The sequence below is a fragment of the Pelodiscus sinensis genome, chromosome 3 (genome assembly GCF_049634645.1).
Source record: "Pelodiscus sinensis isolate JC-2024 chromosome 3, ASM4963464v1, whole genome shotgun sequence".
Classification (NCBI taxonomy): Eukaryota; Metazoa; Chordata; order Testudines; family Trionychidae; genus Pelodiscus; species Pelodiscus sinensis.
Window position 1 is genome coordinate 56,020,129 of NC_134713.1, and position 24,026 is coordinate 56,044,154.

At 42.3% G+C, this 24,026-nt stretch overlaps 1 protein-coding gene across 3 annotated transcripts in view; it reads left to right on the top strand.

The window, feature by feature from the left end:
• The first annotated feature begins 874 nt into the window (after positions 1-874).
• The window catches only part of HMGN3 (high mobility group nucleosomal binding domain 3), a 38,307-nt gene continuing 15,155 nt past the window's right edge, over positions 875-24,026 (top strand). The window contains exon 1 of one of the 3 annotated variants that reach the window (XM_075923787.1): positions 875-1,132. In XM_075923787.1, the coding sequence (XP_075779902.1) occupies positions 1,118-1,132 (15 nt within the window). In that variant the 5' untranslated portion in view covers positions 875-1,117. The remainder of the gene's footprint in view (positions 1,133-24,026) is intronic. The other 2 variants (XM_014577993.3, XM_075923788.1) reach the window with 2 other exon arrangements.

Genomic DNA, 24,026 nt, shown 5'->3' on the forward strand with positions numbered 1-24,026 from the left:
CCTCAAACGAACCCTCCCTTTGTTTTTTCCACTGCCCTCCTGTTGCCCTCCCAGATTTACCTTCCCCGTATAGCTCAGAATTAAATAGATTGGAGTAAAAGACAAAATGGAATAAAATTGTGTGGAGTAAGAATTGTTCAAAGGGGCAGGAAAAGAGGGCAAGAACCAAAGAAATTTGGAGGAAGAAGACAAACTGGGAATTAAAGAGAAGCGTAGGTTATTAAATTAATGAGATGATAGACTGGTGGGGCAAATGGAGATTTCATGGGAGAGAATGGAGAATTGGCCTATGGTGTGAAGGGCTGAAGACTGACCAGCAAATGGGTGTACACAAAGCAGAAAACGTTGCAGATAGAAAGGACAGTAGGCATGAAGGGCACATTCTGGAGTGGATATGAGGGGCATGGGAAAGAGAAAAAAAGGAGGGAGAGGCTGAGGGAAGTGGGAGAGAGCTGCAGCACTCAAGAAGAACAATAGGGGACGATGTAAAGGCCATCAAAGAAGGGGAACAACTGGGATGGACGAGAGGAAAGCCATTTTATGTACGAATATGTAGGTGCCTGGCAAATCCAAAGACGCTTGGGGGAGTGGCCCCTGTTTGATGGGTGGCATTTGTTACTCGGGCCAGATACATGTGGAAGTACACTGTGTAGTGAAAGGCGCAGAAATCTCATTACATGTTGGACACAGCACCCGGCGGTTCCCCATTTGCTCCCCAGCTCACTGCCCCGGGCCGCCCCACTCCTGTTTGGCTAGTTGGGGACCTGCGGCCACCCAATCAGCGCAGGCTCCCTCCCCCCGGCGTGCCCTGCATCTGAACCACACGGACTTCCCCCGATCACACCGCTCCCTCCAGAAGGGGCGGGGGCTACAGAATTGGGGAGCCAATCAGACAGAAGAGCTGCCCCGTTCTCGCCTCTCGGGAGCCGCGCGGGGCGCCTGTGGCAGGGGCTCTCGGGTGTCGGCGGCGCAGCGGCAGTGAGCGTGCGGCGGGCGGGCGCGCAGCAGCGTGGATCAGCGATCGCCTTGCCACCGCCGCTGCGGGAGGAGGGGTCTGTCTGCGCTTGTGCAGGAGCTTGCTCGTTGCTTTACTTTCGCAGCCCAGGGCAGGGACATTATGCCGAAGAGAAAGGTAACGCGCCGCGCTGCCCGCCGCCCGTGTGTGGTCGGGCGTTCCTGTCGCCCGCTTGCACTTCGCAGGCTCTGCCTCGGGTTGCCTGCAAGCCTGGGGCGATTTTTTTTTCTGGGACGCCGCTGATTGCTCTCGAGCCTGGGTATTTGTACTGCCTGTTGCAAATATCTTCCGCCCTTCCCTCCGGTCGCTGATTTATTGATTTGCTCCTTACTTCTGCTAACCTTGTGGCGAGCCCCGTCCTCTCGAATGCGAACTCGCTGTCACAACTCCGATTCCTCTCCCTCCCCCCAACCCCCACCGGAAAAAAATGCAGCAGCTGCAGCTTCGGCTTTTGCCTCCCCCTGAGGAGTTTCCTGCTTGCAAACTCCAAGCAGTAGCTCATCAATCTCTGGGGGGAAAATCCCCCGTGTCCTGGCTGATTCTGCCCTCGGCTGAGTCTGCTTTCTGCCTTGCTTGGTGCCCCGGTGATGGCTCCAAGGTAAAAGGAGGAAGGGAGAGAAAAGCCATGTTTAAAACAAACTACACCCTTCTCCTTGCCTCCTGTGACAGACCCGTATGTACCAACTCTGGTGTCAATCAGGACAGGAGTCTGCACCGACAGGGCCCCGTGTAGCACAGGGGGATCTGCTTACACATGGTATCAACAACAGCAGAGAGTTTAAAAACAGCACCATGGGAGACTCCTGTGTGCGACACAGCAGAGCGCTGCACCCCAGAGACAGGCAAGAGTTGGGGAGGAGGGAGAGGGAGCTGCTGCTTCTGCGGAGTCTCTGCCTTGTGGGGCTTGGAGACTTTTTTACTGAACGAATGTATTCGCCTCCCTTCTTCCCCTCCCTCCCGCCTCAGTGTTTCCTTCCTTCCTCTGCAGAGCTGCTACTGCCGGAATTTACTTGGGTCCCTTATTTGCCTTCCAGGCTCTGTTGTACTTTATTTTTCCTTCTAGCACATTTTCTCCCTTCTCCTCAGGATGGAGGCTCTGATATATTTGAGGGGAGGGAAATGATGCTTTACTTGGCCACCCTTCCCAGGGACACCCCTCGCCCCCCAAACATCCAGGCAAAAGTGCAATACATGTTTCGTATGTTGTTGCTTTGTACTGTTTGCCCCAGTCTGAAACACTATTAATTTAAATGTTAACTTCCATAATTGTCTGCTATGGGGCTCCTTGTACCTTCTTTGAGACATCTGGTACTGGCTACTTTTGGAGGCAGGACACAGGAGTAAGATGAACCACTTGTCTGATCTGTTATGGGAATTCCTATCTTTTATATCTGGAAGCAGGGAATGTACAGATTTACAAACTTGCATATTGATTATTAATATTTTCATTTTTAACACACCCAGTGCCTGAGCTTCTGGGGGAAAAATGTAGTATTTTGAAAATGCTCATTTATTACATACAGTTACAACAGACTGTTACCAGGTTTTTCACTATGGCTGGGTTTTCTAAAGGGCAGTTAGCCACCAGGTTTGGGAGTTGGAGGCTAACTTGCTTAGGCCTTCTTGAAAATCCTCGCCTGGAGTGTTTTTTCTCTTTACTGCAGTTACTCCTAGAATGTAATTAGAGACTTGACACTAATATACTATGTTTTTAAAAAAAAAAAACACCACCACTACTCTACGATAAACCAATAACAACAAAAAATCTTCCAGTCTTTTAATATTAAACTAGGTCAACATAGGAGAAGCAATTTTACTGTATTGGAGATGTCCAGAATATCTGCAGATGACCTCCCTATAATGCTGATCAGGGTTGTATCTGAAAACCATTTTAATCAAATAACTATTAGATGATCATTTCCACACACTTATGACTTCCATTTTTGTCTTTTACTGGTTCCTTGTTGCATTTTGGGTACAATAAAAATATTCAGTGTGCTACAGAAGTATTTCCAGTTTTTATTTTTTTTTAACTTGAGTTGATGTATTTCTCATGAAATTGAGGGACTAATATACTTGGCTTAAATGTAAAAAAAATACTGTATCACTTTCTTCATCGCACTGTGTCAGTGCATTCTTGTCCAGGCCTAAAATGCTCCTTTTCTCTTCCAGCGTGATGCCTTTCATAAACAATGATTGCTAATGAGGCCATGTTTTGAGGAAGCACTTTGAAGTTAGTCCTCATTCCATTAGGAACTTTGCAGTGCGCTCTCATGCTTTCCTGACATTTTTACATTCTTGCCTTCTTGAGAGTCTTCAGTATTAAACTTCAAAAATACATTGGTGGGCTGCAAAATTAGGTGAGATTTCTTTGCCAATGGTTGAGGAGCACATTGTAGCTAAGCAATAGGCTTAGATTTTTGTTGTTGTGCATTGTTTCAGGTAGCCCTGGTCTACATTAAAATGGTATATCAGATCAGTCAGGGATGTAGAAAATCTCCCCTCCCCTGAGCAACACAGTTATACCATCTGAGCTCACAATGTAGACCGTGCTAAGAGATTGGAGGGCTTCTCCTGTCAACATAGCTATTGGAGGTGTAATACCTATGTCAGTGGGAGGAACTTACCAATTGGCATAGATAGTGTCTTCACTAAGGGTGAGTCTACACTGTAGGGCTTAACTCAAAATAAGCTATGCAAATTGAGCTACGTCAATTGCATAGCTTATTTAGAAAGAGCTTATTTTGAAATAGGGAGCGTCTACGCAGCACTTACTTGGAAATAGAGCACTCTTCCTCTGACTTCCCTTACTCCTCGTACAATGAGGGTTACAGGAGTCAGAGTAATAAGTCCTCCAGCTTGACAGTATTTTTGACATTATTTCGAAATAACTGACTGCTGTATAGATGCGGATTAAGTCATTTTGGAATAGCGCTAGTTATTTCGGAATAGTGTTTCAGTGTAAACGTACCCTAAGTGCTAGAGTGTTGCATGTGCAGTGCTGTAAGTGTAGACAAGCCCTTAGCCTTTGAGAAACAAGTCTGAAAAATAAGAACTAGGTTTTTTTCCCTTTTTTCTTCATCATATTAGTCTTAAAATTAAACCCACAATTAAAGGGAAGCTTATTAAGTAAATTTAATGTAAGTCTTTGTGTGAATGAATAGTCTTGAAGCTAAGTGTGTTTATTAATTCTGGTTGTTGGAAAGCCCAGAAACTCGTGGGAAGTTGAGACCATAGGCGTGTCCACATGGGGAAATTGACTGACATAGCTAGGGTAGAATAATTATTCCAGACTAATGATGAAGTAAAATCACTTTTATTCCAAAATACAGTGTTTATATTGTGGACCTATACTAGAATAGATATAGCAGAAAAATGATTGCACTGTAATGTTGCCAGTAAATTTCACTATGTAATTTCTTTTTCTGTAGTGGACTTCCTAGTTAAAACAAATATTTAAATACACAAATGTAATTTAATACTGGTTTAGTTGGGCAAATTAGAGCTGTCTCTAATAAAAAAAAAAATTGCAGGTAACCAATACTGCAGCTTGCACATTCCTGGAGCTATGTGACTGACTAATACAGTGGTTCCCAAACTTTTTGGCATCACGCCCCCCCCCTTTTGGTTTTTGAAAAACCCTCACCTCCCTCCAAATAGCAGCAAAACTTGTTAAGCAAAAAAGGAAAAAAGGAACTGAATAGGGCAGCAAAACTTGATGGTGGGGGAGGCTGGGTCACCTTGCGCCCCCCCCTGGAATTTCTTCACGCACCCCCAGTTTGGGAACCCATGAACTAATAAATTTGCAGAAAGGGTGTGTGGGAAATGCAGAAGTAAAACCAGATTCATACTTGTCTTTATGCATGCTTTTTTATCTTGATTGAGTAGTCATGTTCTCATTTCCTTTTGTCCTTTTAACTCTTTCTTCTGTGTGTAACTCAAGAAGTCAGCACCTGAATCCCTTCATTATCAAACAAGGGTTGGAAATTACTTTTAGTTTACTATCCCCAGCTCTGATGGACTATGGTTGTGGGAATGGAAGGGGCAAGTGAAAATATATTGAGTTGATGTCAAATACTACAATAAAACAAAGAGAGGTTTGGTGCTGGACTCTTCCAGTTAGACCTTCACATGTGTGATTGCTTGTAACACCACATAATGAAGTGAATATAATGTTTCACAAAGAGAACAGTGTGCATGCATGGGATAAACTAGAGCATTTGTGTGGTATTGGTTGTTCTCCAGCCCTAGTTGAACTGAACTTTCAAAAATACAATATAAGCTGTTTGCAATTCTTTTAGAACTATGAAACAAGTACACTAAAAATGTCTTTGCATTAGCCATAAAGAAATGGGGAACGAAAATCTGTCCCATGACAAACTCCAACAGTAGTATGAAAAGTCTGGTTGCCAGCATGTTTTTTTTAAATGATTTTAACATGATCATCATCAAATTGCAGTATTTGTGAGCCTGTAAAATTTGTGCATCATGGTTGAGAAATATAAAGAACTTCTGTAACTGGTCTGAGGTCAGACAAGTGTCTATGGTTTAGTTGAGATTACACTCTTTAGTTAGGATTGATTCTCTCTCCCACCACCACCACCACAAGACAATACTGATTGACCCTGTTTTTTCATTTTTTTTTTTTTTTAAATTTGAGATTGAACCAAACGTGAGGACTAATTGCAGCTTGATTTTTTTAAAATCTTTTAAACAACACTTTTGGACACTAAAGTACTATTTCAAAGCAAGAAAATGACTTAATGGATACTCGTGTCTAATTAAAGGTGTAAATCATTTGCACACTTATTGTAATCCCAAATCCCAACTAGGGCAGTAGGATTGATGTTAGACTGTGGTGTATGCTTAGCAGAAATAACGAGGGATTTTGGGTTAACATCTTTGATAGGGTTCTACAGAATTATAAAAACTCAGTTAAAATATGTGGGCATGTACTTTTTTTGAAACTATGCTAAAGGAGCATGAAGACTGCATGTGTTTAGAAGTTATTAAATGGCTTAATTTGGCCTTATAAATTCTGATACAGTGTTAAATAATTTGATTACATAGAACTCTTCTTACAGGACCCCCATTTAGTGCACTGGATGCACAGTACTAGCTGAATGGTATATTTTTCCAGAATTTTATTTACTCTGTTAAATGTGTGGCCCCAGACCTTCCTTACTCCACATCATCCACTGTACGAAATACAGAACTGCGTATGGATTTTTCTAGGATTCTCTCAACTTCTTAGCTCCTTCACAGATCCAGGTCATAGAGCCTTTCTTTCTCCCTCCAGTCTTCTTCTCCCAAAAAAGTAACACTTGAGCAGAATTTGTTTTGACTCTTCAAAGCTTAAAAAAAATTAATGCCAAAAATGACGGTTTTTTACATTTAGTTGGAGTGCAGTGTAGAAGTGTGGAGTGTCAAAGGAAATACTTGAATGATGCTTTGTTCTTAATATAGTTACAAGTAATTTATGTTCAGATGTCCAGATAAAAACAGATGGAAGTTACTTGATCACACCTTTTATATTAAAAGTGCAATTCATATATATTTTATAAACGGTTAATTATGTTACACCCATATCTGTAAAATGCTTATATTACAGATTTATGGGTGGCTGTAAACACACCAGTATAAGGTGTTATAAGCCAGGGGTGCTGGAATAATTTTTATAGTAGGAGTGCTAAAAACATTGAATCAAACTGTAAACCCTGCATATGATGGAAACCATTTCAAGTTAGGGGATGTGCTAGAACTTCAAGCACTTTGTTCCAGTAATTATGCTAAAAGTGATGCTTATAATCAACCTTATGGACTCCATAACAATTATTAAAACATATATTCATTTTGTTAATGTCTTGCTCTCTTTAGTCCACATCATCCATCCATTAATTCTGATTGAATTTCAGCCTGAACAACACAGCCTCTCCATTCAGAGTGTTTAGGTGAATTATCAGTGTAAGGCCATTCACAACATTTTTCCATGTGTTAAAGTATAAAGCAAATTGTATTGTCAGCCACAGTTCATCAGGTATCACAAATTATTATCTCCCAGTTTAAAAAATGAATAGGTACAGATAATCCATTTATATACAAGGATTTTAGAAAAAGTACTGCCCTCTTCTCAGTAGATTAAAAAATGGATTTGAAAGCAGGGCAGCAAGACAATTAAAAAATATTATTTCAAACTCTGGGATATCAGTTTTGTTGACACTCGCAAAATTAGTGTACTGTGTGTAAATGAAACATATGTGCTAAAATATACTAACAAATGCTAGTAATGAAAAGCTTGCTTTGATTAAACAAATACTGGGTTCTAATTCTTTAATTAAATGTGTCAGTTGTACCAAAAGCACTAGTTTTGTATAGCTTTGTCCTACTCTGAGGCATATGTGAACATTGATGTAGCAAAATAGTTTGATATTACGTTTTACTGAAAATTGTCAGTTACGGTGTCTCTTGGAAGTCACATTTTGTAGGATTATATAGCTTCCATATTTTTTTATTTAATTCAGCATACCTTCAAGGTACTAAGGGTGGTTTGTCCACATATGTACTTAGAGAGGACAAAGACCCCCAAAGCTGTGATTTTTTTTTTTCCAGCTGCAGACCAAGCCTGTGTGTTACTTCAGTATTCCCTGAAGGCCTCTACCCAAGAGCAGCAGGACATACAGGCAGTCCCTGGGTTACATGGATCCGACTTACATCAGATCCCTACTTACAAACGGGGTGAGGCAACCCCGCACTAGCTGCTTCCCCCCAGCAGACCAGGGAGACGCGAAGCTAGCGCCGCCCCCAGCAGACCAGGGAGACGCGGAGCGGCTTTTCTTAGCAGACACCTCAGCTTGAGAATAAAGGACTGAGGGAAGTGAGGGGTGGGAGAATAAAACTGAGCTCTGGAGAAATGTTTGGCCAGAGTTTCCCCTACAATATGTACCAGTTCCGACTTACATACAAATTCAACTTAAGAACAAACCTACAGTCCCTATCTTGTACGTAACCCGGGGACTGCCTGTAGTGTTGATTCAAGGGGTGTCTCTCAGACTGTCACATCTGAACAAGTGCCCCAGCATAATGAAAGAGGCACTGATGTTTGAGGTGCTCTCTTCTACATGAGATAGAACATAGGTTTTTATCTCAAGCTCCATGGTGCTTTTCCCAAAGTAGGGATATTTAATCTCAGTGTCGTGGTCCTTGCTAATTTGTACCATGGTTAATTGTTCTCAGTCCCATAAATTGTCCTATGACTTGAATTCATTTACTGTTGGAAATGGTATTGCATTATTTTGTGCTTTTTAAACAGATGCATTTCTGGGGTTGTAACAGTAGAAGATCACAAAATCACTGGAAGGGACTCTGAGGAGATTGTCTAGTCCAGTCCCCTACACTCAAGGCAGGACTAAACATTATCTAGACCACCCCTTGACAGATATTTGTCTAACCTGCCCTTAAATGCTTCCAGTGACAGATTCCACACTCTATGAAGTGCTTTCCTACCTGGACAGATAGGAAGCTTTTCCTAATTTCCAACCTAAACCTCTCTTGCAATGAAAGCTCATTGCTTTTGTCCTATTCCCAGAGTTGAACAAGAACAATTTTTCTTTCTCCTCCTCGTAACAACCTTTTATGTACTTGAAAACTATTACTACTTCTATTACTACTTCTCCTCAGTCTTCTCTTCTCCAGACCAAACAAACCCATTTTTTCACTCCTTCTTCAGAGCTAAAGTTTTCTAGACCTTTAATCATTTTTGTTGCTCTTCTCTGGACTTTCTCCAATTTGTCCACATCCTTCTTGAAATGCAGTGTCTGTAACTGGACACAGTACTGCAACTGATGTCTTCTTAGCATGGAATAAAGTAGAAGAATTACTCTTGTTCGTTGCTTACATCACTCTTGCTAATGCATCCCAGTTATGTTTGCTTTATTTGTAACACTGTTACTCTTGTATTTAGTTTGGGATCCTGTATGATCTCCCAGATCCCTTTCTTCAGTACCCCTTTTTAGGCAGTCACATTTTGTATGTGTGCAACTACTTGTTGCTTCCACTTGGAGTTCTTTGCTTTTGTCCTTATTTTATTTCGAGCTGTTTACTTTAGACTATATTTCTTCAGTTTGTTCATATGGTTTTGAATTTTAACGCTACCTTCCAAAGCACTTGCAACTCTTCTCAATTTAGTATTATTTGTAGTTGAGTTGCTGGATGGGGCACATGTGTAAGAAGGGTACCATAGAGTACCTAACACATGGGTTCCCAAACTGGGGGGGCGTGAGGGAGCGTGAAGAAATTCCAGGGGGGGCGCAAGGCAACCCAGCCCCACACACCTGTCAGTCCCACCCCAAGTTTTTTGGGGAAAGCAGGGGGGGCGTGAGGGTTTCTCAAAAATCAAAAAGGGGACGTGAGGCCAAAAAGTTTGGCAACCACTGACCTAACACATGCTGGGCCACCCAGCGAAAGAAAAAACACTATGATTGAAGGGTAGACATTACCAGGAGAATAGGTTCATTTGGGCAAGACAAAGTGCTAAATTCCAATAGGCCCATACTGGCAGCCAGATGTCAGAGGTACTCTCTGAACTGTCATCCCATCCTGGGTGGGAATAGGTTTTTGTCCTGCATTAACAAGTTAAAATCTTACCTGACTACTGAGCCAACTTGAAGGTTTCGCTTATATGCCAAAGCAGGACTGGGTAAATGGCAAAGAGCCACAGTCAGCAAAGACCGTGTATCCCATTGTGCAGGGCCAGGCTCTGGTACAAAATATCCAGCTATGGACCTGTCAGAGGAAACTGAGTTTGATGAAGAGAGAGAATCCCTTGAGGTCATCTCTCCAGGATAGCCAATCCTAAAGAAGAAGGGTGAACCTAGAACTGAAATAGAATGGCCAGTATGGGAAATGGAGTCCCCTATTCTGGTGGGTATTTGAGTGAACAAAACACCTCCCTCCAGAGCTAAGGGGGAACTTCAGCATGCAGAGACTCCACTGGCAATAAGACGTCTGTGTAGATTCGTGCTGGAAGTGAGGCTGTACCATTTCCAAAGGGGAGTCAGTAGCTACACGAGAAACTAGCATTCCCATAAGCACCCTTCCCATTCAACTACAACCTTCCAGGCTGGGCATGCAGGAGCAACCTCTTACCTTCATTAGGTGGAAACTCCTATGTATCAATCATCCTACCCCAGGAATTAATCTTATTCTGAGGGGAAGTGGTAGCCCCATGGCAAACTGGGAGTAGCAGGGAATCTGAATGGAAGTGAAACTTCTGGGGACTCTTATGCAGAGTTAGTTGCATTAATAGCCAGGGGACTGTGTGAACAGGCTGTGACTAGTGGAAATTGCAGTCAAATTCAGGTCTGGGTACAGGCTGTGAAGAAACAGCAGCAACTGGGCATGAAACTAGTGCAGAGAGGTCCGGTGGAGAGGGATAGGTAACTGATGATGGTCTGGAAACCTTCAAGCTGGAAATGGATGTGCTGAGGTCTTTCTGCATGGTTCAATTTTCAGACCCAGAGCTCAGCTTTGTTTCAGTACATCACATTTTTCAATCTTGAACAGTCTTTAACTTCCACTGTAGTTCCACAAATCTCTTTTGATGTTGTTGTTCAAGGATAGTAAACAAAGGAACAAATAATAAGAATTCATTAATATCTTAGATCACATTTTGAAATGCGGGGTCCTAAAATTATTGGTTTAAGTGAGCTATTTTGGGTGCTCAGCGTGTCTGACCTCTCCCATAACTGATCTGTATTCCTGAAAATTGGCTGCGTTTTTAGATGCCTAAATATGGAACTGGCTTTTAATTTTATACACCAAACCTGAAAATATTGGTTTTAGGAGATAATGCAAACCTCAGCAACAAGCTTAAGTAAGTTTAGACAGAACTGCTTTCTATGTTTTTCATTCTGTTGAATAAAGAAACTATTGTGCTTTAAAGTGAAGAAAATAAGATAAACTTCAAATGCATACATATGTATTCTTATAAAGATTAAAAACAGTTTGCTTTTTCCACTCAGAATTGTATAGCACTGTCAGGTGAACAGTCTTAGTTGTGATTTGGAGTTAGCAACATGTCCCATTAAGTGCCTGAAGGTGCCTTAAGGTGGTGCTGGCCAAACATCTAGATCTTCTCAAGCGGCAATTACAGAAAATACACATGAAAGTAGATTTAAATACAGGCAGTCCCCGGGTTACGTACAAGATAGGGACTGTAGGTTTGTTCTTAAGTTGAATTTGTATGTAAGTCGGAACTGGTACATATTGTAGGGGAAACTCTAGCCAAACATTTCTCCAGAGCTCAGTTTTATTCTCCCACACCTCACTTCCCTCAGTCCTTTTATTCTCAAGCTGAGGTGTCTGCTGAGAAAAGCCGCTCCGCGTCTCCCTGGTCTGCTGGGGGGGGGGGGGGGGGCGCTAGCTTCGCATCTCCCTGGTCTGCTGGGGGGAAGCAGCTAGTGCGGGGTTGCCTCACCCCGTTTGTAAGTAGGGATCCGATGTAAGTTGGATCCATGTAACCCGGGGACTGCCTGTACATCTATGGGAAGAACATTGAAAATAATCGTACACTGGTCACTTTCTGATTTGTGAAAATACCATTTATACGGAGGATGTTAAAATGTGGTTAATTGACTAGTTGACGAAATTTCCATCGACTAGTTGATAGGCACTTCTGCATTCCTCCTTTGAAATGTACAAGAGCCCCCACTGGGGCTCTCGTACATTTCAAAGGAGGAATGCGGAATTCCACGTGAAGTCCCGCTGACTCTGGGCTGCAGTTCAAAGACATGGAGCCCAGGGTCAGTGGGGGACTCAGAGTCCCCCACTGACCCCGGGCTCTATGCTATGCTGCATGCCGCTGGTTCCACACAGCACTTTGCTGGAACCCGCCCCGGTTTCTGGTGAAGTGCCATGTGGAGCCCAGGATCAGCTGGGGAGTCCTCAGCTGACCGCAAGCTCCACTCCCCCTTTGAAACGTCACCTGGGGGTTTCAAAGTGGTAGCGCTGCACAGCTGTGTGGCGCTGCCACTTTGAAGTACCCCTTCTCCCCGCTCTCCCCTTTGCTGCCTATCTTATAGAGCAGTTGGAGCTGTGCTGCAGAGAACAGCAGAATTCAAAATGGCTGCCCTTAAAGGGGCAGGCGACCTTTTTTCCTTCTCAAGAACTCTCCCCCCTCCCGACCTTTCTCCCCTCCCCCCACACCCCCCTCAACAAAAAGTCCTTGGTGTTTCTTATTTAAAAAAAAATTGTGTTTTGTTCCTTGGTCTTAAAAAGTTTAAGAAATACTGTCATAGAGGCAGCAAGGTGGGGGGGAATCGACTAGTCAAAGGACTATCTGATAAGCAAACGTTTATCAGATAGTTGACTAGTCTTTAACATCCCTAATTTATATCTGACTTTTTTTTAAAAGAAGAAACACAGTTAATGTTCTAAAAGAGTATGAAACATATCTTATATATTTTGAAGAGTTTGTTTGTAGATTTGTTTGTTCAAAATAAAGTGAAACTTTGCAATGACTAACAGATACCAAATTTTGCATAAACAATCCTGCCACTTAAAAAGTAGTGCATTCAGCTAATTTACGCCAGAATATGCTGGGTGAAAGATTTAAATAATTATTTTTGTTTTTCATCGGAAGAAAGTCATGACCATTATGAAAAGAGTTCATAAAATATTTGCTAACAAAATTAAAGTTGAGTCACTTATTGAACTATATTTTACAAAATTTGTATGATCACAAATCACAAAATTCAAATTAGTTACAGAAAGAGTAATGGAAGCTTTACGAGTTTCTGATTCAGATGTACTATGTATGGTAATTATTCAATAAAATGAATAATACTTGATGTTGAAACAGTTTTAAACTGTTCTTTTGCTTTTTGAAAGCACATTAATACAAAATTCTATTACATATTTCATTTATTGAACTTTCCTGTAAGTGTACTCTATGCAAAATGACTGCCCAATCAACAGTGGGCCTCACCTGCTAGTTAGTTTAGTGTTTATAACATGTATATCCATTAGGCCTAATAAAGAATTAGACTTTTCTTGTTTTCTAACTTGATGAAACTTTGTTTTAATCATTTATGTCCCCTCTCTTTCTTGTGTGTATTTTCTGTTTATTTATACAAATCACACGCACACGCGAGTTTCTTTGATGGATGATGGTAGGATAGTTTTATATTCAAACATTATACTCTGCCTTTTCATAACATCATGAGGTTAACATTATCCCCATAAAGGATTACAAAATTATATGTTCCTCTTCTAATAGATATTTTTAGAATTTAATTTTTTTCATTATTTCTAAGTCTTGAATTGTATTTCATTATATATAATTTCAGAAGGTCAAAATATCATAGGTTTAGTTTAAAGAATAAATATTTAGAAGCATTTCCTTTTATAGTGAAGAACATATGTGCTTAATGTAGGTAACTCTGTAGCTTATAATTGATTAAGTAACAGAGAGGATAATTGCCTATGAGATGGAGGGAGTTACTATATTATGCAGTTTTAGCAGGTTTGTAAATACTCTTTCAAAAGGCCCAGGAGGTGTGGAAACTGTGGAGCTCTCTCTGTACTATCTCATAAGAATTAATGTTGAGATGTATAATCTGTAAGTAAAGTTACATGGAATATGCTGGGTAAAAAATTAATTTAAAAGGGACATGCCATAAAACTTTTTTTTCCCGGGGGGGGGGGGGGGGGGGGTGTTGAGAATTAATTAATTGAGCTCTGTGTAAACACACAAACACAAGTAAAGTTGTGTGCTTCAAATGTGAATTCAGTGGAATTATTCATGTTCATGAAGTTACTGGCATGCATAGAAATGTCTTTCAGGGTTGGGTCCTTTGTGGGTATAAGAAATACCGTAGATGTGTATCTGGCTTTCAGTAAAGCATTTGATTCAGTATCTGATTTACCTCTACAGTTAATTCAGATTGACTTGTCTATGAAAACTGTTGCATCTGCTAAAATGGGTCAAAGAACCACAAAAATAAGTTTTGATGATAAATGAGGTATTGCAGTAGGGTAGGGTGTGGGGCAAAGGTTCCTAGATGGGTCTCAGAGGAATTGATTGGTGTTCAAATAATATGGGAAGTAAACATCGTCTTAATTTAGTACCGCTTTGTATATCACAGTTATTGTGGTTACAGAGAACATTTTTTAAATCAGATTTTTTGTGTTCAGTTGGATTTTTTTAATTTTTTTTTAAATCCTCAATAAAATACTAAATGTCTCATTTAAAAATTTTACAATTAAATCTCATCACAAACTTTCAGTCTCAGAAAAAATGAATTAATGGCTTTAGTCCGGGGGCGGGGAACCTAAGGCCCTGAGGTTTGGGAGCTCCTCCCAAGGATTGGGGAACTTGCGATGGTGCTCCATGGGGTTCAAGCACACAGAATCTACTAGCCTCTTCCTCCCCTCCCACAAGGTTCTGATGTGCAAGGGGAAGGTGGAGCGTGTTTTTCTTCTTCTCAGCCTGGGGCCACGTCAGTGAGGGTCTTTCTGTATTTTGTTTGGCTTGTCACTTGTATGTGGCCCCAACTGAATTTTTTTTTTCCTGTGGGTTAGTGGCCCCTGACCAAAAAAAGATTCCCCACTCCTGCTCTAGTTTGTCCAGCCTAACAGGCTGCTCTTGCTTCTGGAAAGTTCTGGCTTTCAGTTTCTGTTTCTAAGCAGACTAACGTGCAAAGACAAACCGCCTGGATAGGATTGTTTTTGTTCTGTGCTTGTGGTGGTAGACATGTGCCAAACATGGCAGAGTTAGTTAAAATGTTGTCAAAAGATAATATATTGAGAGACAATATGTATAAAAGGATGGAGGCACCATAGAAATGAAGTGTACTGGAAGAAAAGAGGGAAGACATTATTCAGCACACATAGAGCTTCCTATATTCCCCTACAGCAGGGGTTGGCAACCTTTCAGAAGTGGTGTGCCAAGATTTAACTTATTCACTTCTATTTATGGATCTGCATGGTGTGGGTGGGGATGGGCAGGGGCAGGTTGGGTATGGTGACCAAATTTTCTGAACCAGCTGCAGCTAGGGAGAATGGTTTAATTTAAATTTTTAAACAGATTAAGCATATTAATTTTCTCATATTACTTTATTTAAAATGAAGTTTGATAAACTAAAATATGTCCCAACACAAAAGGTTTCAGTGTTTCCTTAATTCATGGCAGGGGTGGGGAACCTTTTTTTGGAGGGGTTGGGTGCCACTGACCCACAGAAAAATCAGTTGGCGACTACACAAGCGAGAAGCAAAAAAACAAACAAAAAACCTCCAAACAAACCCCCAACATCCTCTTAAACTCCTCCAATCCTCACTTCTGTGGTCCCCAACTCAATCTAACTCTTCGGATGCTCCAGCCCCCACATGTTATGGGGAAGGGAAGGGAGGACTGAGGTTCAGGGCTTCCCATAGACCAGATTTACTTTTCTGGAGTTAGTGGATTTTGTGGACCTCCTTAGGCTTTGGGGTGGGGACAAAAAAGAGGGGTTCAATGTATGGAACAGGGCTGCCAGTGAGTGGTATAGAGATGCAGGATGGGGTGAGGAGGGCATGGTCTGGAAGGGAGTTTGGCAACAGGAGAGGTATGGGTGGGGATTGGGGAAGTAACGCAGAAAAGTTGAGAGGGTGAGAATGCAGCCAAATAGCTAGTTAGGGAAGCAGACAAAGAAATGGGGGGTAAAGGAAAGTGTAGCTTCTGTAAAGTAAAATTGTCTCCCCTCTGCTCCAGCATCCCTCCCTTCAGCCCCATGATCCCCCCCACCTGATCCTCTGCATTGCACCCCCCCAGTGTGACCCTTGCCCCTGCATCCTCCTTCACCCCCCCCCCCCACATCCCTGTGCCCGCAGTGTGCACACTGGCAAGGCAGCAGTGCCGGAACTCACAGCCCCCAGAAGCAGTGCAGGGGCTAGAAGGGGCAGGGGGAGACAGTCAGACTGTGGTGCTGGGGTGGGAAGAGCCAGGGGCTGCTCAGGTCTAGTTCCAGCATGGCTGGGTGCAGTGGGGCACTGGGAAAGAGTCTCCCCTTCCCTGCATGCACCCCATGGGGAGCAGCGCAGCCTAGGCCCTGGCACCCCATGGAGGAGGCAGCAGCTTGTGACTGGCCACCCCACCCCACCCCATATCTGCAGAGTAGTTCCAGCCCCGCCCCCTCCCCCTCCCAGAGCAGGGAGCAGAGCCTGTAACAAGGGGGGGGGGGGGGTGGTTTACCCTATAGCTCCTGGGAGCTGCATGCCAAGGCAAGGCAGGAGCAGCCCCAGGGACATGGAGCCCAGTGCAGGGTCATGCAACCCACTTGGCTTGCTGGGCCGCTCCAGCTCTACGTGCCCACACCTTCCCTGTCCCCCCTGCTTGCCTTTCTAGCTCCGGTTTCCAACTGGTTCTCCAGCCTGCAGCTGCATGGTGACCACAAGGCTCCAGCCATTGTGGGGGGAAGGGGGGCACGTCAGGGCTGAGCTCCTGCTGTGCGTGCCCCTCAAAATTGACTCGTACCACTTAACGGCTTGAATGCTGTAGGTTGGTGAGCCCTGCCTTACAGTTTTGCCACAGAAAAACAGTCATGGCTTCTGGGCATAAGAGAAACCCTATCTTGGAATATTTTGAAGAAAGTTGATCCCTGGATAAAAAAGGAAAATGTATCAAGAGCAAGCAGTGCAAGAAGATGATGCAGGGCCTAGCTGCAAGAATGACATGGATCATACGGAAAACTGCTTATTGGGAGAAAATTATGTGTATATGTCTGAAGAACAACTTTGCAATACATCATTCTTCAAGACACTCACTATGCCTCTTAGTATGATTTTTAACAAGTGAATTCCCAAGCTGTTCGCTATGCTGCATGTTGCTAGAAAAAATGTTTCTTAGCTAATCCTTATGGCTTAATTAGTTAACTAGGTTTAGAATCTCACCCAAAGATTCTGCAGCTTTCTGTACTGGATAAGACAAATCATGAATTGCCAGTTACCACTGAGTGTCATTTTCTTATATTCTATCACATAAGAGGCATTTTTATTTTGGAACATCATAGTCACAGATCATAAGGGTGATGCTGTAAGTCTGTTCCTTAATTTACTTCAGCATAACTCGGTGTTCTTTTGGGAAAGCTATCCTATACTTGTTTTCAGTTGGGCTTACTCCAAAATTAAGTGCACTCTAAACATAATCAATCTAATCTTTTTTTGGTAATTTGGAACCAGCTCTGCATCAATATGACAGTGGGAGTGGGGAAGATGAGAGCTAGTTGTAGAAGAGTTACGCACCATACATTTAGTGTTCTGAACACTTGTCTGTTAGAGTTAATAAAATTTGCAAATTAAAAAGAGAAAGTTTAAGGACAGCTGTCAGCTGGCAACTCAGGAGACTGCTGCAATTGCAAATGTGAAACATTTATGTAACATTTCAAATGTAGTTTAATAAAATGTAAGTGCTATACTGTGTCTGAGTGTATGATTTATTCTTACCATTCCTAATATACTGCTGCTGCATCTGCAGCTTGACACAGGTAAGTAGTATTTAGTACTATGTCCTAAATTAATAAAAATCAAGTTATCTGAAAAAATTACATGTAGCATACCCTCTTATATGTTGCAAAATGCTGTACTGAGCTGTAAATTAACATGGTTTATTGGTAAGATTTGCACCACTGTCTGAACAAATGTTAAGAAGTATCACTGGGAAACATGGTTTAAATCAATGCTCTTTTGGTGATTTAAATCAGTCCATCTTGAGAGAGATAAAGGGGCCTAAAGAAGTAGAAATATGGATGGGGAAACAATGCAGTGAGCCAAAACCTCATGTAACTCCATGTAAATTTAGTTATACTAGCGGTGAAGTTGGTTTGAGTTTTAGCTTGGGAGAATCTCAAGGTAATACATGTGAACTTTCTGAAACATGTTCAAAGGGAAGAAAAAACCTGGAAAGGAGTAATTTTGAAGTAGGCATATGGAATGATGTGTCAGTTTTACTGGCTGCTGAGTTTTGTTGCAAAGCGTGTTGTGTTTTGGTTGTTTTTTGGTGAAAGGGAAAATGGGTTGAAGGAGGGAGGATTAACAGGGAGGAGTAACAGAGGCATCACATGAGGGAGCAGGGAAAATATGGTATACAACTCAGACTGTACTTAACGTGTTGTGCCAAAATGATGTCTGGAGAAAGTTCTTGTTGAATGGAAAATGTTAAGATGTTACTAGACAAAATATATTGGAATAGTGATTTATTTAGAAATTTAGCACTGTGTAGACAACACCAAATTTTGAAATATGCAAATTGTGTAGCTTATTTCAAAATAAGCTACACAATTTGAGCTAAGCTATTTTGAGGTATGTGCTACTCTGTAGATATACTCTAATGTAGTAGTTAGAATAAAATCAGCATGTGCTTTTTATTTTCATGTGGGTATGAGCCTGTTATTTCTGACCACACAGGCTCTTGTTATTTGGCATCAGTTAGTATTAAGATTTTTTTTTTTTAATAAGATGTTTAATCAGTTCCACTGTATTTCTATGTTGGCTTTTTAATACACTACTTGTATTCCTTAAATACATCTATTCACATGCAAATGTCAATATTGATACAGAAGTTGCAGTGCTGGAATAATATAACCTCCTTTGGCCATCTAAATTGATTGCCATTTGACAGATAAATGGTAACCTTGCTAATGTCGCATTGTTTTACTCAAGGCACATTATTTATATTTCAGCATTTTAATTAGTGAAGTTAAAGCTTTTGTCAAATATATGAACAGAAGAATGGCCATACTGGGTCAGACTAAAGGCCCTTCTAGCTCAGTATCTGGTCTTCCAACAGTGGCAAATGCCAGATGCCCCAGAGGGAGTGAACAGAACAGGTAATTTTCAAGTGATCCCTCTCCTGTCATCCATTTCCAGCCTCTGACCAACAGAGGCTAGGGACTCCATTCCTACCCATTCTGCCTAATAAGTATTGATGGACCTAACCACCATGTATTCATCTAGTTCTTTTTTGAACCCTGTTAAATTCGTGCTCTTCACAACATCCTCTGGCAAGGAGTTCCACTGGTTGACATTGTGCTGCATGAAGAAAAACATTCCTTTTGTTTTGTTTTAAACCTGCTACTTATTAATTACATTTGGTGACCCCCTAATTCTTCTGTTATGGGAAGAAGTAAATAACTTTTCATTATTCACTTTCTCCATACCTGTCATGATTTTCTGGACCTCCATCATATGCCCCCTTAGTGTCCTCTTTTCTAAGGTGAAAAGTCCCAGTCATTTTAATCTTTCTTTATATGGCACCTATTCCAAACCCCTAATCATTTTTGTTGCCCTTCTTTGAACTTTTTCCAATGCCAAGATATCTTTTGAGATAAGATACTCACTTCTGTACGCAGTATTCAAGATGTGGTCATACCATGGATTTATATAGAGACGATAAGATATTCTCTGTCTTATTCTTTATCTCCTTTTTAATGATTGTTTGCTTTTTTAGACTGCTGCTGCACATTGAGTAGATGTTTTCAGAGAACAATCCACAATAACTCCAAGATAGCTATATTAATCCCTATCATTTTGTATGTATAGTGAGATTATTTTTTCCAATGTGCATTACTTTGTATTTATCAACATTAAAATTCATTTGCCATTTTGTTGCCCAATCACCTAGTTTTGTAAGATGTTTTTGAAGCTGTTCACAGCCTGCTTTGGTCTTCACTATCTTGAACAGTTTTGTATCATCTGCAAATTTTGCCACCTCACTGTTTACCCTTTTTGCCAGATCACTCATAAATAGGTTAGATAGGATTGGTCCCAGGACAGATCCACTAGTTATCTCTGTCCATTCTGAAAACTGACCATTTATTCTTACCCTTTGTTTCTTGTCTTTTAACCAGTTACCAGTCTATGAGAGGACCTTCCCCCTTATCTCATGACAGCTTACTATATATTTAAGAGCCTTTGATGAGGTACCTAGTCAAAGATTTCCTGGAAATCTAAGTACATTATATCCACTGGATCCCCCTTGTCAACAAGCATGTGGACCTGTAGTGGGGTGTCGCAACCCCACACGAAGGGGCAGTCAGGGGAGGCCCGGGAGAGGGGATTTGCGGCCAAGGAGACCCGCGGGGAAACGGCCAAAGCCGCTGCACAGGGCCTGTGGGATAGGGACGCCCACGGTCAGTCAGCCCTGGGTACTAAGAGAATTGACTGCAGTGCCCAGCCGGCGCAGGCTGGTGACGTCACTGCCACGTGACGTGCCCAGAAGGCGCTGGGGAATGACGTCAGAGCAGGTGCGATGGAGGAGGATGCCGGGTGATGACGTCCCACGCCGGCCTACCAGAACTTCAAAAGGGTAGGCCCAAAAGGGGAAAAGGGGGGGAAGAAAGAGGATGTGGACCGGAAATGGGTAGGGCCGGCGTCAAGTGAAGTAACTTGGGTTCCGGGATTGGCGGAGTAGGAAGCAGCCCAGGGTGGGGCCGTGTAACCCAAGAGTAGGTGAGTTTAGGGGTAACTACCCCACCCGCTGAACAGGGAGCGCTCTCCCTGTCTTAGGGGCCCTGGGTCGGGACTCGGGAGAGAGGGTGAGCCCGAGTCCCCCTACTCTACCCTCTTAGTGCCTTGGGCACGACCTGCCGGTGTGAGCAAGGCCAAGGTCACTCTGGGACCAGATACTCTGTGGGAGCCTATGTAACTCTGGGAAGGGGAGTGGGGAGTCGAAATCAAGTCACGTCCCGAAAAACGGGCACGGAGTTTGTGACTATTTACAGACCCCCTCAAAAAACTGTAGTGAGGCATGATTTCTCTTCACAGAAACAGTATTGACTTTTCCCCAATAAATTACGTTCATCTGTGTGTCTGACAATTCTGTTGTTTACTATAGTTTCAACTAATTTGCCTGGTACTGATGTTAGACTTACCGGTCTGTACTTGCCAGGATCACCTCTAGAGCCTTTTTTAAATATTGGTGTCACATTAGCTATCTCCCAGTTAAGTACGGAAACTGATTTAAAGGATAGGTTACAAACCATAGTTAATAGTTTTGCAATTTCACATTTGATTTTCAGAACTCTTGATTAAATACCATCTGGTCCCAGTGACTTGTTACTGTTAAGTTTATCAATGACACCTCAGTCTGGGACAGTTCGTCAGGTTTGAAAACCTCCTGTGATGACACCTCAGTCTGGCACAATTCCTCAGATTAGTCACCTGAAAAGAATAGCTCATGTTTGGGAATCTCCCTAGCATCCTCAGCCATGAAGACTGAAGCAAAGAATTTATTTAGTTTCTCTGTAATGACCTTATCATCTTTCAGTGCTCCTTTAACATCTCAATCATCCAGTGTCCCTGCTGGTTGTTTAGCAGGCTTCCTGCTTCTGATGTACTTAAAACACATTTTGCTACTGCTTTTTGAGTTTTTGGCTAGCTGTTCTTCAAACTCCTTTTTGGCTTTTCTTATTATATGTTTACACTTAATTTGACAGTGTTTATGCTCCTTTCTATTTTCCTCAGCAGGAATCAACTTCCACTTTTTAAATGATGCCCTTTTATCTCTCATTGTTTCTTTTACTTGGATATGCTATAGCCACCACTCTCAGATAATTCTTTAAAAATATGAAATTTGTCTTCATAAGGAAATCATTAAATTGAAAACAAACAAACAAAAAAGGATTGACAGTCCCAAATGCCATAGCCTTGTACTAATGTAGATAGGGTTGCCAGGTGTCCGGTATTGACTCGGACAGTCCGGTATTTTCGGCACCTGTCCAGTTAAAAAAAATCAGAAAATACGGGACACTTAAAAAGTCCGGTATTCTCTGATTCCCCCCCCCCCCCCCCCGCCAGGGGCCAAAAATACCAGACTTCTCCGGTTCAATACCGGACACCTGGCAACCCTACAACACAATTAGCAATTGGGCCCAGACACTACCACCACCACCTCCCTTTCCTGGTTCTGCGGGGGAGCAGTCTGGCCCGGAGCAGGGAGGGAGGCAAGATGGTCACCGGCAGCCTGTTAGGAAAGGCAGAGCCCAGCCCCTGTTCTTAAAGGGGCCATGCTGATTTTTTTTAATTTTAAAATTTTTTTTGCTTAACTCTCTGGGTCCCTTTTTTGGCTCAGCAACTTTTTGGCTCAGCAACTCCCCCCTTTTTTTTCAATAAAATTTTCTCTGTGTTTTTTTCTTTTTTTTGTTTGTTTGTTTTTGCGGGGGGGGGGAGGGGGAAGGGGAAGGTGTGTTCGGTATTTTTGGTTAAAGCATCTGGCAACCCTAAATGTAGGAAAACTAGAAAGTGAGATAAACCAGGGGGGGTGTTGCTGCTCATTTTCCCCCGAATGAGTGAAATGTAAAAATGAAGCACATACAAATAAATAATCTTCATTTTACAGTGCACTGTTTATTGGAAACTTGATTTTTTTTTATACATCTCTCCTTGAAAAGCTCTTCTTCATCACTGATGGGCCCAGGGAGTGTGTGTTACATATGTTAACATACATGTTACACTCTGCTGATACCATTATTGGACCTAACCAAGTGAGTTATAAGATCAAGAACACATATTCCTGCGCATCCAGAAATATAATTTATGCTATCATGTGCCGAAAGTGTCCGTCTGCTATGTACATTGGACAAACATCTCAGACACTTCGCCAAAGGATCAATGTCCACAAAACAGATATTAGACACGATCACAAAGAAAAAACAGTTTCTTGCCATTTCAACCAGAAAGGACACTGTCTCAATGACTTAATTACCTGCATCCTGCTTCAGAAGCCTTTTAAATCTGCACTTGAAAGGGAATCCTCTGAACTATCATTCATGCTAAAATTGGACCCTCTACGCGTCGGTTTCAACAAAGACGCTAACTACCTTACCCGTTACAAAGATAGCTTCCCCAATTATCACCTCTAATACCATTAGCTCACAGACATTTACCTCCCTCCCCCCGCATCCCCCTTCTGTTCTGAAATGTGATTTGTCCTTTTCATATGTGTTCATTTTTTTAATTGTATCCTTTGGTGTATATGGTTGTGCCAGTTTTCTTCCACTATTTGATCTGAAGAAGTGGGTCTGGCCCATTGTAGCCAGACACAAAACCCCATCTTGTTCCCTCCCCCTCCCCCCCCAGAGAGCAAGAGAAAGGCAGTCAGCCTTTGATGCCCTGGGAACACAGGTTTGCTGCCTGTCCCTGACTCTACCATAAACAGAAACCAAACAGTAAATGGGCTAGCTGATGACCCGGGGCCTCCCGTCGCCCTGATGGCTAGTATCAGTAATTGACACGCCTGCACTGTCCCAGGAGAGGAATCTTCGCCCATCACATACCAGAGGTGCCCATTGTCTGCATTTTTCCCAGGTGTAAATTATGCTTTGCACCCTTCGTGGGAAACTTGGCATTCAAAGCCATTTTTCCTAATTGGCCACTTGAGCCCAGGAAGAAGCCTACATGACCCAAGGGGTATAAAAGAGGTTCAGCAGCCCACCCCATTTGAGCTCCAATCATCTATACCTGCTGGCAGGTATTGATTGTCTCCCGAGGTCTGTGGGACGCCCAACCTCGCCCTACTTCTTCCCGAGGGATTGAGAGAAAGACGCTGGCCACGCCACGTCTGGAACGCAGGGGTGAGAATATATACCTGCTATGTGTCTATTTTGCATGCATTTAATAAGAGCTCAAAGAACCAAAGGGTTTCATGGTACCTGTAAGTAACTTATTAGTGTAATTTCTGTCCTGTCCTTTGTAGTGTCTGTGTTATCTGTAACACAGTAGTAGCATTTAACAACTAAGTTTACCCTGTAACAATAAATAGTAACTGTTTAAGCTTTAACCTGACTCCTTCAGTTGCTGTAACAGAACCAAGCACAATTTAAAAGAACTTCAGCCGGTCATAAGGGACTCACTGCCCTGACCGTCGGCTAACACCCATGAAAGCTCATCATCTAATAAACCATCTTGTTAGTCTTTAAAGTGCTACATAATCCTGTATTTTGTTTCAGCTACACCAGACTAACACGGCTACATTTCTATCACT